General features: G+C 39.9%; 1 protein-coding gene across 2 annotated transcripts in view; it reads left to right on the top strand.

Annotated features, from left to right (window-relative positions):
* Positions 1 to 17732, top strand: part of Fntb (Farnesyl transferase beta subunit) — a 49212-nt gene that overhangs the window by 26236 nt on the left and 5244 nt on the right. Inside the window, exon 8 of one of the 2 annotated variants that reach the window (XM_076198783.1) lies at positions 12151 to 12265. In XM_076198783.1, coding sequence (XP_076054898.1) covers positions 12151 to 12265 — 115 coding nt within the window. Of the gene's footprint in view, positions 1 to 12131; positions 12266 to 17732 lie in introns of both variants that reach the window. The other variant, XM_076198784.1, reaches the window with a different exon arrangement.

Raw genomic sequence — 17732 nt, 5'->3', positions numbered from 1 at the left:
GGGTCACCATGACCTGCAGGAACAAGGAAAAAAAGAGTGGCAGACTTGGGCGGTACATGACAGTTTCTCCATGAATACAATCATGAAATGGACCTGAAATGTTCAATATACTAATACTTATACAGTAAAACACTTTCTGAATAAATCTTTATTGTAACTTAAGTATTTAATCAAGAGACCTGTAAACTGACACAGATTTACATACACTTCTAGTATGAATTCTGATGAAGTTTTAAAGCAATAGATAGACCGGTTAGTAAATAAGCAGAAGAATAGTACAACAGTTACATTTCCATGTAGTGCAAAAGTTAAGGGACACATAAAAAAATGCAACCAAAAACCTTGTTGATGTCAATTTAGCTCTTATTTGTAAGCATTTATAAGACTTTCTGCATCAAGCCAATTATAGCTTAAGCTTGTACATTATTGGAACGCCTTAAAATCCATCAAAGCGCCTGCAAAACGTCAACAAGTGTCTGAAGCAGAGAGAAACCGCATTGTGTCTTTACACAAAGATGAATTATCACTTTCAGAGATTTCACGTGCAATAGGGAGATCTCGCAGTATCGTGCAACGCATTGTAGCTAGATTCAAACAGTCAGGAAACGTTAAAACTTTGCCAAAGACCGGCAGACCTCGAAAAACCAATGCGAGAGAGGACAGAATGATGGTGAGACAGAGCATGCAGGACCGTTTTAAGACTGCAGCTGAAATTTCTCTCGAGATAGTTGAAACTTCCAGTGGCACAGTGTCTCGATTTATGGTTTCACGTCGACTGAAGCAAGCTGGTTTGTTGGCACGTGTCCCTGCTGAGAAGCCTTTGATCTCAAAGAAAAATAAAAAACTACATCTTCAGTTTGCCCAAGAACATGTTGTATGGTCGGACGCACAGTGGGCTACAGTTCATTTCAGTGATGAATCCAAGTTTAATGTGATCGGGTCTGATGGAAAAAAGTATGTCAGACGCAAATTAGGTGAAAGGTTGTCTCCAAAGTGTGTCAAAAAGACAGTGAAATTTGGAGGAGGTAGTGTGACGGTGTGGGGAGCCATTTCTGCTGCCAGGCCTGGACCGCTTGTTCGCCTGCATGGTACAGTAAATGCAGCTGTATACAAGGAGCTACTTCAACAGCATGCGCTACCAAGTTTACGAGCTGCAGCTGCACAACCACCCATTTTCATGCAAGATAATGCTCCTTGCCACAAAGCCAAGTCTGTGACCACATTCTTGAGGGACGAGGGGATATCAGTTATGAATTGGCCAGCCCAAAGCCCTGATCTTAATCCAATAGAAAACGTATGGAAGATCATTGGAGAACGTGCGCAAGCCAAAAATCCAGAAAAACAGGACAAACTATGGGAATATTTGGAAGAAGAGTGGAAAAAGTTGACTCCGGAGTTTTTTAGAACATTAATAGGTTCCTGTGGTAAATGATGCAATGAGGTTATTCAGAACAAGGGTATGTTCACCAATTATTGATCCTCTTGATATTTTTTTATGGTGTCCCTTAACTTTTGCACTACATGGAAATGTAACTGTTATACTATTCTTCTACTTATTTACTAACCGGTCTATCTATTGCTTTGAAACTTCATCAGAATTCATACTAGAAGTGTATGTAAATCTGTGTCAGTTTACAGGTCTCTTGATTAAATACTTAGGTTACAAGAAAGATTTATTCAGAAAGTGTTTTACTGTCCCTTAACTTATGCTCGCTACTGTAGATTAAAGACTTTTTTAAATATCGTTTGTATGTTGATAAACATTTTGTCTTAGGTAATTCCTTTTCCAGTTTATTCCATGTGTTAACACCTATAATAGATAAGCATTGGCCTTTTTTGGTTGTTCTGTATTGAGTTTTAAAGAAGTCGTTTGTATGCCTAGTCGCATAGTGAGTTTCGTAAGTTGAGTAAAATTTCAATATGTTTTGATTCATTTGTTTATTGTAGATTTGGTGCATAACAATGACAGTTTTGTACTTTATTAAGTCCTTAAATTTCAGTAGATTTAGTTTTTTAAATAAATGATTTGTATGTTCTAAACGACCTACATTGCAGATTATACGCAGTACCTTTTTCTTTTTAGGTAATTATGCGTTGAAGATTAGTTTGATAAGTATTACCCCAAATTTCTGAACAATAGTTTACTAGTAGACTACAGTAAATGGTACGTAGGGTATTTTCATTGAGGATATTTCTCATTTTATGCATTTTTCCTAAAGTTTTGGATATCTTATTTATCACGTGATTTATATGATGTTTCCAATTAAGTTGATCGTCTAAATACACGCCTAGGAATTTACTGACGGACGCTTTTTCAATAATTTCGTTTATTTTGATCGGCTTAGTGCTTTCATTATTTTTGTAGAAAAGCAGGTAGTTAGTTTTTGATACGTTTAAGGATAGTTTATTGGCTGAAAACCAGTTGGATAGCTGACATTATCCTTCATTAATTGTGTTGATCAGTTTGTCGGAATTTATATCGGAGCATAGAATGGTGGTATCGTCGGCGAACAGTATAAAATTCATAAGGTTGGATACATTTGTAATGTCGTTAATGTATAGTAAGAATAGTTTGGGTCCTAGAACTGAACCTTGAGGTACTCTGCATGTAACTGGTAGAATATGTGATCTTTCTTCCTTAATGGCTACATTTTGTTTCCTGTTTTTTAGATAACTTTTTAACCAGTCATTAACTTACCTCTTAGCCCATAGTATTCGGCCTTTCGAATTAGGATTTCATGATTTACTGTGTCAAATGCCTTTTTTAGATCAATAAATATGCCGGCTGTCTTTTTCTTTTGTTCTATATTGTTAGTTATCTCTTCAATTAATTCCATTACTGCTGTTGACGTTGAAATCCATATTGACTATGGTAAATGACGTCTTTTTAGAAATGAGTCGAGGCAAATTGTGAATAACTTCTCAAGAATTTTGGAAAACTGTGGTAATAGTGAAATTGGTCTATAGTTATTATAACTTGATTTGTCGGCTGATTTGAATATCGGTATTACTTTTGCTATTTTCATTGCATCTGGAAATATTCCTTGTTCAAATGATTTATTGCATATTGTCAGAAAATTATTTTTGATGATAGGCATAATTTGTTTTACGAGGTTCATATTGATTCCTGTGCAATCGAGTGATTTCTTGTTCTGCATTGATTTTACTGTGTTCATAAGTTCGTTTTCCGTGACGGGTTTTAAAAACATAGTGTTATTTATTCGGTGTTTCAAAAATGTCTCATAAGTTTGATGTGTTGTCTTTATTTGTTTCGCGAGGTTAGGTCCTACACGGGAGAAAAATTCATTAAATTCGTTTGCCACTTCTTTTTTAGTTTTTCCGTTTTTAATAATGTCTATGAATTCATCGGTGTTATTAATTTTGGGCCTAGTTAAGTTGTTTATTACTTCCCATGTCTTTTTTATATTACCTTTATAATTTTCAAGCAGTGTGTCATAGTATTTTTTTTCGCAGTTGCGTAAAATTGTTGTAAGTTTGTTTTTGTACACTTTGTATTTGTTTTCGTCTGTCAAGGACTTGCTTTTAATAGATTTCTTGTAAAGTTGGTTTTTCTTTCGACACGCGTTCTTAAGACCGTTTGTAAACCATGGTTTTGAGTTTACGTTTCATGGTTTTATTTCTACTTCTCTCTCTGGGCAGCATTTGTTTACATTACTCATGATAATGCTTACAAATTTGTTATATGATAGATTGGCATTTTCTGACTCGTAAACCTGATCCCAATTTTCTTCTTTTAAGCATTGATTTAATTTTGCAATACTTTTTTCGTCTATTTTACGTTTTAGTACAATTCTGGGTTTTGTTATGCAGTGCATTTCTTTTGGATTGATAGTGAATACCGGTAGATGGTCACTTATATCACTTATTAAGATACCACTATGAATCTCGGAGTTTACAATATTGGTGAAAATGTTATCTATCATTGTTTCACTTGTATTTGTATTTGTTATTCGGGTTGGTTTATTTATCAAAGGATATATACCTAAAGAGAAAATCATATCTGTAAAGTGTCTTGTTTGTTCGTGAGTCTCATACTTAAGTAAATCTATGTTGAAGTCACCACAGAGATATAGGTTTTTATTTCTAAATGGAGTTATGATTTCTTCAAGCATATTTGTGAACTCATTGATGTTTGTGCCTGGCTTTCTGTAAATACTTGTTATGACTATTTTACTGAAAATCTCAACAGCTACGCAATCAAATAGGTTTTCATGCGAATTAGTGGATTGATTTATTAGTTTGCATGAAATTGATTTTTTTTATGAAGATAGAGACTCCGCCGCCTTTTTGGATATGTCTATTAACACTGTAGGGAGTATAGTCTTGTAGGAAGTTTACTAGACATCCTGGGTCAATCCATGTCTTGCTTATCACTATAACGTCAAAGCTTTTATTGAGTAACTTGAGATAACAGTCAATTTTCTGATAATTAGCGTTTAGGCTCCTTGCATTAATGTGAAACCATCAATATCACGAAATACTGTGTCAAATTATGTATCACTATAGTAATCACTGTCTTTTGTTACTTTTGAGTAGAAATTTAATTCGGGGTCAATTTGGGTATTATTGTGATTAAATATCGAAAATTCCTTTTCTGATATTTTGTCTATTTCTTTATACTTCTTAATGGCGGTATATACATTTGGGTTTTTTGATGCGAGATTTGGCACGGAAAACAAAACATTTCTGTGTTTGAGATGGCATGATAGGGAAATGTTTTTGAGCAGTCTGGGCAGAACCAGTTTTTGAAAATATTGGGGTTATTTTTGGCAGTATTTATGGGTATATTTGCACACATGAAATTATATAAATGTTTGCATAATGTACATTTGAGGTGATTGGTAGGGACAAGGGTATGGCATGAAGAACAGTTTCTTGATATGTTTGTTTTAGTTTTTGTGTTAGTTGTAGTGTTCATGGTTATGTTTGTTAGAAGATTAAGGAATGTGAACTATTGAAATTCAACTAATTGTTCAAGATTACTTCTTGATGTACTTTTTCATCCTTGCACTTGATATACACCTTGCAGTCTCTTGTCCATGTCGAGATGATCTTCCCTTGTTTCCTCATGTCGCGTGCTGTTTTGGCAATCTCTCCGGTTCGTTTTGTCAGGTGTTCATTCACGTAGATGCCCGTCCCCTTCAATTTCTTGGCGTTTTTCAGCACGTTCACCTTCGACTTTCTTGATACGAATCTCACGATCACATTTTGGGCACCGTCCTGTTTTCTTTTTCCCAGTGTATGGCAAGCTGATATCTCTGTGTCTGATCTGTATTCTCTTGTTACTTAGAGAATGGATCACTTGATTTTCTACAATGTTCTGTCCACTGTTACGTTATCTACACTATAGTCAGAATCACCTTTCACAGCTTCCGAATACGTTTTCACAATCTTTAAACCACTGATGATGATATCTTCTCTCCTCGTGTACTGCTCTAGGTCTTCCACTCTAGCTTGGAGATTAACTACAGTCGATTTGAGATCTTGTATCTCCTGCCTTTGTTGTTTAACTATCTCTTTAAGCTTGCTTAGGAACTGCTGGTCTTCTTTCCTTGCTTGCAACAGGAACTATCTGTCCTCTTCTCTTGCTTTCACAAGACTCTCCACCATATCTTCAAGTTTCTTAGAGCTGATGCTGTTTCTGGTATGTGCCATGTTGTATTACTTTCTCGTAGGGAGCGCTGAGCGGAGGGTGTGAACGGAACGAGAGTCAGAGAGTGAAGTTGAAAGTAAATGTGAGTAAAACTAAAGTGATGAGATGTACAAGGGGAGAGGATGGAGGAAGTGGATAGGTTTAGGTATTTGAAGCTGTATGTGGCAGGAAAGGGAGGAGTGTGGGGGTGGAGGTAAATTGTAGATTGAGAGAAGCAAGTAAATGCCTTGGGGGATTAAAAATTGTCATAAGAAATAGTAATTTTGGAATGGATGCAAAAAGGAGACTATATAAAGGGGTGACTGTGCCAACAGCACTTTGTGGGGCAGACATGGAATTGAAGAGAGGGAGAGAGGAAAAGTTTAAATGCATTTGAAATGAAATGTCTGAGATCTATGGTAGGGGTTACTAGGTTGGATTAAGTGAGAAACAAGGAGCTGAGGAAGAGAGCAGGGATGGAAAAGGAGATGGCAGATAGGGATTATGTTAGAATATTGGGATGGTTAGGACACATGGAGAGAATGAGTGAAGAAAGATTAGTGAAAGAGGTGTGGAAGGCAGAGATGGAGGGAGTGAACCTGAAGGGACAACTGAGAATGAGATGGATGGGTAGGGTGAAAGGGGCATTGAGTAAAAGGGGAATATCTGTTGGGCAAGGAAGGGATAAGGCAGGAGATAGGGATGATTGGAGAATGTGATGCAAGGAAAGGAGGGGGTTGGGGGAAGTAGGGAGTGGTTATATACAAATGATATTTTGATGTAGCCCGAAGGGATTTCTCCCTGTCTTCTCTTTTTTTCTGCATGAGGGGAAGGAGAGGATGGTTATCGATTAAGTGAAGCAGCTATTCTGTGGTTGTGCTGGGTCTTGTTGCATTGTTTGTGATCCAGGATAGTGGGCAGGATATAGGGATAACCTGTCATCTATGAAGAGCTAAGATGAAAGGAAGGAAAGGGTAGTGGATGGGAGTGGAATGGGTGGGAGTGGGTACTTCCCTTTTGACTTGGTTACCTCCCTTGCTTGTAAGAGAGAAAAAGCCATTGGTATCTAGTTGTATTTTACGGGAAGGGGAGCTACACTTGTGGTGTCCCACCTTTGTATCTCACAGTGTCTAGTTTGCTCTTCAATTCATGAATGGTTTTTGCACACACCATTTTTTCGTCCAGTTTGTTCCAAGTGTCCACTACTCTGTGTGGAAAACTGTTCTTCTTCAGATCTCTCCTATAACTATCTTTTTTGAGTTTCTTTCCATGTCCTCTTGCGTTTCTCTTGAACCAATTTAACAAGTCCTCTCTCTCGAGTATTTCTTTGCATTTCATGATTCTAAAGATGGTCAGTAGGTCGCCTCTCTTTCTTCTTTGCTCCAAAGTCGGTAACTCCAATTTAGCCAGTCTCTCCTCTTATGACAAGTTTCAAAGTGCTGGAGCTATTTTTGTGGTTGCTCTCTGGATTCTTTAAATTGTCTTTTTTTAATAATTTCTTCATCCAAATAGATAAATGCCACTTTTATTGATCTTAGCAAGTTATAGGATTCTCTGACAATTTTATTTATTTATCAGAGGACAAGTCGTTTGAGATAATTACTCCCAGATCTTTTTCAGATCCCACTTTCTTTACCTCCTTAGCTCCAATTTTATATTGTCCTGATATTCTATTTTTACTTTTTCCAAACTCCATTATGCTACACTTCTTAATGTTGAAGTCCACTTCCCATTTCTGACTTCACCTCCAAACCTTATTCAGGTCTTCCTGTACTGATTCGCAATCCGTTTTGGTTTTTACTTTCCTCAACAGTTTCGCATTGTCTGCAAAGAAGCTCATATGTGTGTATATATACGTATATATATATACATACATACATACATATACCAAGGCTTTTTCCCCCTTACAAGGGAGGTAGCCAAAAAGGGAAAGGCATAAAATCATTTCCACCCATTCCATCCCTGAATACACTCCACACCCCTCCACCCTCCCTCTTATCTGAGCACCTCCTGGATAACGGGTCATCCCTGCACCTTGTCCACTGCCCTGGGTCAGAAGCAGTGTCACAAGACACAGCACATCCACAGCAAGGCCGCTTCATTAAATCGGCGACCCCCCCTCTCCGTCCCCCCATTGCATAAAAGAAGAAGACGGGGAGAAATCCATTCGGGCTGCGTCAAATTTTGCTCACACATACTACCTCACCCCCACCTCATGCAATCACAACATCATCCATATACAACCATTCTCCATTCACCCCCGTCTCCTGTCCTCTCCCATCCTTCCTCAACAGACATTCCCCTCTTCCCCAAAGCCCCCTTCACCCCATCCATCCACCTCATCCTAGGACGTCCCCTCATATTCACTCCTTCCACATCTGCCTTCCATACCTCTTTTACTAGTCTTTCTTCACTCATTCTTTCCATGTGTCCAAACCATCCTAATATTCTTTCATCAATCCTATCTCCCAGCTCCTTTTCCACCCCTGTTCTCCTCCTCACCTCATTTCTCACTCTGTCTAGCCTAGTAACCCCCATCATACTTCTCAGACACCTCATCTCAAACACATTCAAACTACTTATCTCTTCTTCTCTTATGTTCCATGTTTCTCCCCCATACAGTGCTGTTGGCACAATCACTCCTTCATACAATCTCCTCTTAGCATCCATTCCCAAATGTCTATTCCTCATTACACTCTTTAATCCACCAAGACATTTACTCACTTCTCTCAATCTACATTCTACCTCCACCTTCACTACACCTTTTCTTGCCACATTTGCACACAAGTATCTAAAACTATCCACTTCCTCCAGTCGCTCTCCCTTAATGCTCACTTCCAGTCTACTGCCACTTTCACCCCTTGTACATTTCATCACCTTACTTTTACCCACATTTATCTTTAGCTTTCTTCTATCACATACTCTCCCAAACTCTGCCACCAACTTCCTCAATCCCTCTTCCGATCCTGCCACAAGCGCAGTGTCGTCCGCAAACAATAGCTGGCTCACCTCCCACTTTTCTCCATTTTCTTTAACCATCTCCAATCCCTTGCCCACTACCCTTGCATTTACCTCTTGCACCACACCATCCATGTATAAGTTGAACAGCCAGGGCGACATAACGTATCCTTGACAAAGTCCCACCTTTACCTCGAACCACTCACTCTCTCCATTTCCAATCCTGACACAAGCTCTACTACTCTCATAAAAAATCTTGACAGCTCCCAAAAGCTTTCCTCCTATCCTGCATATCTGCATAACCTCCCACAGTGCCTTTCTGTCTACCCTATCATGAGCCTTTTCCAGATCCATGAAATCCCAAAAAACATCATTCCCCTTTCCTATAGCTTTCTCACATATCTGTCTTACCACAAAGATCTGATCTACACAACCTGTACTTGTCCTAAATCCACACTATTCCTCACCAATTACTCCTTCTGTTCCTCTCCTAATCCTCTCAATCAAGATCCTCCCATAAGCCTTCCCAACTACACTTAACAAGCTAATCCCTCTGAAATTACTACATTCACACTTGTCACCTTTTCCCTTGTAAAGAGGAACTATACAGGCACTCCTCCGGTCCTCCGGCACTCTACCCTCTCTCCAGCAAATATATAAATATACAGTCGTACCTCGGTACTCGACCATAATCCGTTCTGAGGTGGTGGTCGAGCACCGATTTGTTCGAACACCGAAACCAATTTTCCCATAAGAAATAATGTTTTCCTCTTTGCCTTCCCCTTATCACTGTCTTTCTTTGGACCCATTATTAAGGGCTAGAGCAACACGAAAAATTTAAATCTGGGAAGAAATACTCGAACAAACTGCGTACGTCTTACTCCGCTGGCGGTCTGAGTCGAACTGATGCTTACCCGCTGTTCGAGCTAGTCGAGTACCGAAAATCTGTTCGAGGTCCGATGCATTTTCTACTCGAATTTTTTGGTCGAGCACCGATTTGGTCGAGTATAGAGGCGGTCAAGTACCGAGGTACGACTGTATATATATATAAACTCGAGGCAGAAATTGTTTGATAGCCAGGGAACCTCATATTTTGCAACTAGATTTATGTATACTGATTGTTGATACCACTTACATACTCAATATGCAGAGCTGGGCGCATTACTACCGGATAGGTAGTGCGTTACCGAAAAATCTGGGGTGCATTTCCATCAATATATTACTGATTTTAATTTCCTTTGAACAGTCTACATCACTGTGTTTGTGTATATGTATATACACATATACAGTTTGTATACACAGATTTTTTGGTAACTACCTGTCCTGTGGTAACGCGCCCAGCTCTGTCAATATGTTGCCCCAGATCTTTTCTTGCTGGAGACCTGCAGCAGCCCCCAGGTAACTGACCATGACTATTGGTTCAGCTCATAGGTCTCTCAGAGAAGTTTTTGTATTGTTGTTTGGATAGGGTGAGAGTAAGGCAGTGTAGAATGTGATACTCGGTGTTTTGTATAGTGGTTGTAGCCACATTAGTTATGTGTTGGTACAGTTTTTAGTACCAGAAAATGACCTGAACACACTTGTGCCATTGTGGATCTTACCTATCTTGGGAGAGATTTCTTACTTGGTTTGATGTTTGGGGGGAGTGTATTGAAGTATGAAATTTTGAGGTCTGTTGTGAGTGCTTCTACTGTGTTTACACACTTTTTGTTAAGATTAATTTAGTTATACATGGTCTGTGATGAAGTGGTGGGTGAACCAGCTCCAGCTGTTTGGCCCTCCTATGGAAGAGCTGTGTCTAATTATATTCCATTTGATGTAATCCATTTGATAGGGGACATGGTGACTTGCATCCCCAAAGTCCTGAGATGGGAGGTGTGGTTGAATGGGTATTATTTGTATATGGTGTGTGTATGTGCTTTGACTTCAGTGAATGAAGGGGTGTCACTATATAATGAAGATATCTATCTATATTACAAGGGCTTTTTCCCCCCCTTATAAGTGAGGTAGCCATATAATGAAGCAAGTGGGCTAAACAAAACTTGGATATCAGGCCTGCTGTGGAATCGGTGTCTTTCTGCATTTCCTCCAACGCAAGTAGTATGGTGGGAGACAGGGATGACACTCTCTATGAAGTGCTAAGATAGGTGGAACAACAACTCAGTTTTCAGATAGGGGTAGATGTATACTTTGACTTGACTACACTACCATATAAGGGGAGAAGGGATTTTTTATATTTGTATATAGATGATTATAGGAAGCTCGCTGGCTGAGCGGGTTAGGGCGTCGTTACTTGCGGCGAAGGTCGAGGGGATGGCGGTTCGAATCCTGCCACCAGCGAAGTTGAACCAAGGGCATGGTTCATTAAATTCCATGCTACAAAGCCCTCTGTGAGGGGCACCGTCCTAGCCTTCCGATAGGGGGGAGTTTGTGACGTTAAACCATATCATCATCATCAGATGGTTATTCATTATTCTTTAAGTACACTAGTATTGATCCTTTGTTTTGATCATGAGGAATAAGGATTTAGGCATATAATTGAGAACAATTTGTATGAATTGCTTTTATACCATGGTTAATTTTTTCTTCCATGGTCTGCATCCTGCACTTGAAAGTGTTCTTAGCATGCAGAGTTTGTTTTCTTTCTCTGTGATATTTATGTGGTGGGTGAATGTGATAATGTCATATGAATTTCAAAATGGTGGGGATTTACTATAATGGCAAACCATTTAGAAATTATCAGTTGAAATGAGGATTTTTGATAGTCAATTGTAAAAAGATTTTTGGAATGACATTGACAACCTATTTTGTATTAGCCATTGTTCCAGTCCAACAGAGTACTTTTTATGTTCTTGACTACACATTTGTATTTGTGGTATTGACAGAATCCAACAAGTACTGGTCACTTCTGCTTTCCCTGGAAGTCCAGGCAACAAGACATTGGTGGTAATTTTAGTCACAATTGAACATATCCTTACATGAGCTGCTCACCAATTATTGGTGGGTCTGGTTCATTTCTCAATATATTTATTTTCTTTATTATAATCTACGTTTCCTTGTTGCATGTTCTGTCTACCTTTCATTTATCATTTTTTTTTTCAAATGTTTGTATTAGTTTGAAAAGGGTAAAAAGCAGCATCATGCAATACATTTTTTCTTCTTTCTTGTTTCCATTTAGAAATGTTTCTAGAAAAAGTAGAATTGATGTAATATTAGTGTTCGAGTGAAAAGGTGAGGAGCTCATGCCAAGTAGTACTCAACTGCAACCAAGGTTGTCACTTTTGCTTAATGTACTCAGAATTCCAGAATAAGGAGTTACTGTTAGCTGTTGGATTGAAGTACAAGTCCATATCATGAGTAAACAGGATTATTTTAGAAAGGCATAAAACAAATAGATGTAAAACAGAATTCTTGTACAGGATTTTGCAATTACTGTCAAAATGAAGAAGTATTTGTATCCTCATATACATGATTTCTTACTGCTAGGGTCTCATATAGAATGTTTCTATAAAGTATTTAGACACCTTTTGTTTGACCAGATACCCAGACTTCTACCACACGTGCTACACATTGAGTGGAATGTCCATAGCCCAGCACTTCTTTTTGGGAGCTGTACACAAGAAGAGAGTTGTAGGCAACCCCTCCAATGAATTGGTAAGGCTAAATGATATTTTGGTGTTTTGTATTTTGTCCTTACTTCTCAGTTGCTCTGTCTTGTTTTGTTTCTGGGACTTGTTCCAGACCTTTTCTTAGTGGAAGACAATTGATGCCTCATCACCTCTTCATGGTTCCCCAAAATTCTACCATAACTACCCCTCCTTCCATTAGACCAATGGTTCCCAAACTTTTTTCTGTCATTTCCCCCTTGCACCCAGTTTTCCCCCTTTCATGTGTATGAGGGAAAGAGTAGTTAAAACACACTGTGACTATTTACTATTTTATTTTTCAAATGTACATATATACTGATAAACAGGCATTCTCTCTCTCTCTCTCTCTCAGACATGAGAAAATCCATCCGAGATTTTTTTTACTTAGTAGGTAGTGTAATTATTTCCCCCCTGGTAGCTTCAAATTTTCCCCCAGTTTGGGAACCACTGCATTAGACACTTCACATGACAAGCTTCTAACCCAGGTGCCTTTCCAGCTTTCCCTTCTATCAATACTCTTTGCATCTCCATTTTTCCTATAGCCCTATCAGTTATATTTTCCATTAATCATTTCCTTGGTATCTCAAGCAGTCACAGTCAAAGGTTTTCTGTCCTCCTCTAAATTTAGAAATTCCCCAAAGTACTCGATCCATCTTTCCCTTGCCACCTTCACTTCCATTAACATTTGGTCTGCACCCTATACCTTCTTTCAACCCAAATTGCCCTCACCCTTCATTCTTTTCACTTACTTGCAAAATGTGTTTTGATTCTTTTCAAAATTCTTCATCAAACACCAACCTCATCTTGCATTCACACTCTACTTGGCCTCCCTCATCTGATATTTTGTTGCCACCTTCTTTATTCTGTACCTCTCTTGTACTTCTCCATATCTTTTTTTTCAACCAATCTTCATATAATCACTTCTTTTCTGCCCCCACTTCCTTCACTTCTTCATCCCACTATTTGCTGCCTCTCCTTCTGTTCCCTTCCATCCTCGTCATCCTACATATCTTTGTGCACTTAGCACTTCCTCCATGAAATATACCCATTCTTCCTACTCCTGTTTCTCCTCTATCTTTCACTACATCTAGTACTCTTCTCATCTTTGATATTCTTTTTTTGTTCTTCATTTTCGTTTAATTTGTTCACCCTCAGCATTTCTCTGCCTCATTCATTTTTTTTTCTACCCTGTACTGAACCTCCATTCTCAATTTCCTTTCTAATGGGTAATGCTGACAATCTGCTACCCTCTCCCCTGAATACATTTATTTTCAGAACTACACCAGTCCCTCTTTTTGAGCACCATTACGTTGTCAGATAATGTGATTTTGACTACCTTCCTACTCACCTCCTTGGCCTACCTATATTTATGCTTGTCTTTCTTCTTAAACACCTTGTTATCATCATCTCCCTTTCATTACTTATTTCCAAGATCTCTGCTATAGTTCCTTTCTGCAGCCTTATAACTACATTTATCTCATCTCTTGCTCAATCATTAAGATCCCTCAGTATCATTACATTTACATTCCTCCCAAAATTCTCTACATATGCATTTAAGTGAATATAAAATGCTTCTCTCTCCCTGTCTTTTTTTCTCACTACCAGGGCCATATGCATTCACTAAAGTCCATATATTCCTTCCTAGTTTTACCATCTGTTGTATTAGCTGCATGTTATTGTGTAGTATGATGTGTGCAGTAGCATGCAGCCAATGTTTAGCAACTATATGGGGTGCCCCTATGCACCAGGGCCACACATCGGTTTGTGTACAAGTATGTTAGAGGAAATCTCTACTCATAGTGAAATTATGCTACTTAATTGTACTGCAATCGTCCCTCTGTTATGCTGCCCCCCCCCCCCCTCTTAAGACTGTCCTGTACCATTTCTTTGAGTATATATTTCCATTTTTACCTCTGTCCTCTATGGTAGAGGGAAGAAAGAATACTTTCATTGAGTCTTCCCACCCGGGCCATAAAAGGGGCTAAAATGTGACGGAGTGATGGGACTAGCCACCCTGCTCCCTGTAAATTTAAGGGGTACATTCCTATAAGTCAAGGTAAAAGAGGGTCTGGGAGGAGTTTTCTAAACAACCCTAAGGTTTGGGTCTTTTAATGTTCGTGGATGTGGTACAGATGAGAGTAAAAGGGAAGAGATATGCAGTATGTTTGTGAGAAGGAAGATGTATCTGTTGGCAATGAGTGGAACAAATTTGAAAGGGAAGAGTGAGGTTTGGGAGTGTAGTGGAGAGGGTGTCAGGAGGGAGGAGGGGACAAGGGAGGGAAGGGGTGGCTGTACTAGTTAGTGAGGAGATGGGTAAGCATGTGGTGGAGTGGAAAGGTTTCTTTAAGGTTAATGTAGATGAAGGTGAAACTGGGAAGAGAGATGTGGTTCCTTGTAAGCACATGTGGGCCTGGTAGTAAGAAGATTGTAGAGGAATGTCAATGCAGTGGTTTTGGGAGATCTCAATGCTAGAGTAGTGGATGAACCAATAGACAAAGTAGTTGGGAAGTGTGGAGTGTCAGGTAAAAATCATAGTGGAGAGTTAATGGTGGAGACGTGTTTAGGGAATTACATGAGAGCTGAAAAGCATTTAGGAAAAAGGTCAAGCATAATGCATTAATGGACTATGTAGTGGTATCCAGGAGAAGAGTAGGAAGATTTCTGGATATCCATGTTCTTAGGGAAGAGAGTGGGGGTGATTATCAGATTATTTTTTGGTGGAAGGTAATTTGAGAGTGGAGAAAGAGGAAAAGGGCAGAAGGTAGAGAGTGCTTAGAATAAACTGTTGAAATGAGAAGTAAAAGGAACATGAAAAGCTGAGAGAAGTGTGGGAGGTGGTGAAGGATAGAGTAGAGGTAGGAGTGGAGGAGGAATGTGTGTGTTTCAAGGGGGAGTGATAAGGTGTGCAAAGATGGTACATGGAACAAGGAGGATGGGAAAGAAGGGTAGTGAGTAGTATGATGAAGTGATGATGGTAGTAGAAGAGAAGCTAACATTCATAGACTGGTTGCAAAGTAGGATAGAAATATATGAGAGGTACAAAGAAAAAAGAAGAGAAGCAAAACAAAAGATAAAGGAGGCAAAAAGGCGTGCAGATATAAAATGGGAGAGGAGTATGACAGAAAATATTGAAAGTAATAAAAAGATGTTTTGGAAGGAAGTTGAGAGAGGAAGGGGAGGTGATTCATATACTGAAGAAAAGGTAAAAGGTGCAGATGGACAGATATTAATAGAAGAGGAGGTAGTAAGAAGGTGGGTGGGGTATTTTAGAGAGCTGTTGAATGTGGAGGAGGATAAGAAGGGATTGGTGGTAGCAGTGGGAGGAGCTAAGAAAATAACAGTGACAGGAGAGGAAAATGGAGGAGAAATAAGAAAAGATGAGGTGCAAGTAGTTTTTAAAATGATGAGAGAGGTAAGGCACCTTGGTTAGATGGGTGTCATGCGAAGTGTCTAAGAAAGGGAGGTACAGTATTAGTGGACTGGCTAGTGAGGTTATTTAATGTGTATCAAAGAGGGGTAGAGTGCCAGAGGACTGGAGGAGTGCCTATCCAGTTCCACTTTACTAAGGAAAAGGGAACAAATGTGAGTGGAGTAGTTTCTGAGGGATAATTTTGTCGAGCGTAGTTGGGAAGGCATATGGGAGGGTTTTAATTAAGAGGATTAGGAGAGGAACAAAGTGATCAGTGAGGATCAGTGTGGGTTTATGTTCATGTTCCTTTTCCTTCTCATTTCAACAGTTTATTCCAAGCACTCTCTACCTTCTGCCCTTTTCCTCTTTCTCCACTCTCAAATTACCTTCCACCAAAAAATAATCTGATAATCACCCCTAAGAACATGGATATCCAGAACTCTTCCTACTCTTCTCCTGGATACCACTATAGTCCATTAATGACTTATGCTTGACCTTTTTCCTAAATGCTGTTCAGCTCTCATGTAATTCCCACTGCCCTGGGTCAGAAGCAGTGTCGCAGGACACAGCACATCCACAGCAAGGCCGCTTCATTAAAGCGGCGACCCCCACTCTCCGTCCCCCCATATAAAGGAGAGGATGGGGAGAAATCCCTTCGGGCTGCGTCAATATTTTTGCTCACACACACTACCTCCCCCCCCATTCCACCTCATGCATCACAACATTTTCCATATACAACCATTCTCCATTCACCCGTCTTCTGTCCTCTCCCGTCCTTCCTCAACAGACATTCCCCTCTTCACCAAAGCCCCTTTCACCCCATCCATCCATCTCATCCCAGGACATCCCCTCATGTTCACTCCCTCCACATCTGCCTTCCATACCTCCTTTACTAGTCTTTCTTCACTCATTCTTTCCATGTGTCCAAACCATCCTAATACTCTTTCATCAACCCTATCTAGATACCCAGCTCCCTTTCCACCCCTGTTCTCCTCCTCACCACCTCATTTCTCACTCTATCAAGCCTAGTAACCCCCATCATACTTCTCAAACACATTCAAGTTCCTTCTCTCTTCCTCTCTTATGTTCCATGTTTCTGCTCCATACAGTGCTGTTGGCACAATCACTCCTTCATACAGTCTCCTCTTAGCATCCATTCCCAAATTTCTATTCCTCCTTACACTTTTTAAACCACCAAGGCATTCACTAGCTTCTCTCAATCTACATTCTACCTCCACCTTTTCCTGCCACATTTGCACCCAAATATCTAAAACTATCCACTTCCTCCAGTTGCTCTCCCTTAATGCTCACTTCCAGATTTCTGCCACTTTCACCCCTTGTACATCTCATCACCTTACATTTACCCACATTTATCTTCAGCTTTCTTCTATCACACACTCTCCCAAACTCTGTCACCAACTTCCTCAATCCCTCCTCCGATCCTGCCACAAGCGCAGTGTCGTCCGCAAACAACAGCTGGCTCACCTCCCACTTTTCTCCATTTTCCTTAACCATCTCCAATCCCTGACCCACTACCCTTGCATTTACCTTTCGCACCACCCCATCCATGTATAAGTTGAACAGCCAGGGTGACATAATGCATCCCTGACGAAGTCTCACCTTTACCTCAAACCACTCACTCACTCACAAGCTCTACTACTCTCATATAAACTCTTGACAGCTCCGAGAAGCTTTCCTCCTATCCCGTATATCCGCATAACCTCCCACAGTGCCTTTCTGTCTACGGGATAGGAGGAAAGCTTCTTGGAGCTGTCAAGAGTTTTTATGAGAGTAGTAGAGCTTGTGTCAGGATTAGAAATGGAGAGAGTGAGTGGTTTGAGGTAAAGGTGAGACTTCGTCAGGGATGCGTTATGTCACCCTGGCTGTTCAACTTATACATGGATGGGGTGGTGCGAAAGGTAAATGCAAGGGTAGTGGGTCAGGGATTGGAGATGGTTAAGGAAAATGGAGAGAAGTGGGAGGTGAGCCAGCTGTTGTTTGCGGACGACACTGCGCTTGTGGCATGATCGGAGGAGGGATTGAGGAAGTTGGTGACAGAGTTTGG

The sequence above is a fragment of the Oratosquilla oratoria genome, chromosome 15 (assembly GCF_046742065.1).
Source record: "Oratosquilla oratoria isolate Oo_2021 chromosome 15, ASM4674206v1, whole genome shotgun sequence".
Lineage (NCBI taxonomy): Eukaryota > Metazoa > Arthropoda > Malacostraca > Stomatopoda > Squillidae > Oratosquilla > Oratosquilla oratoria.
Note: the sequence above shows the minus strand (reverse complement) of the source record. Positions and strands in the feature narration are given on the sequence as shown.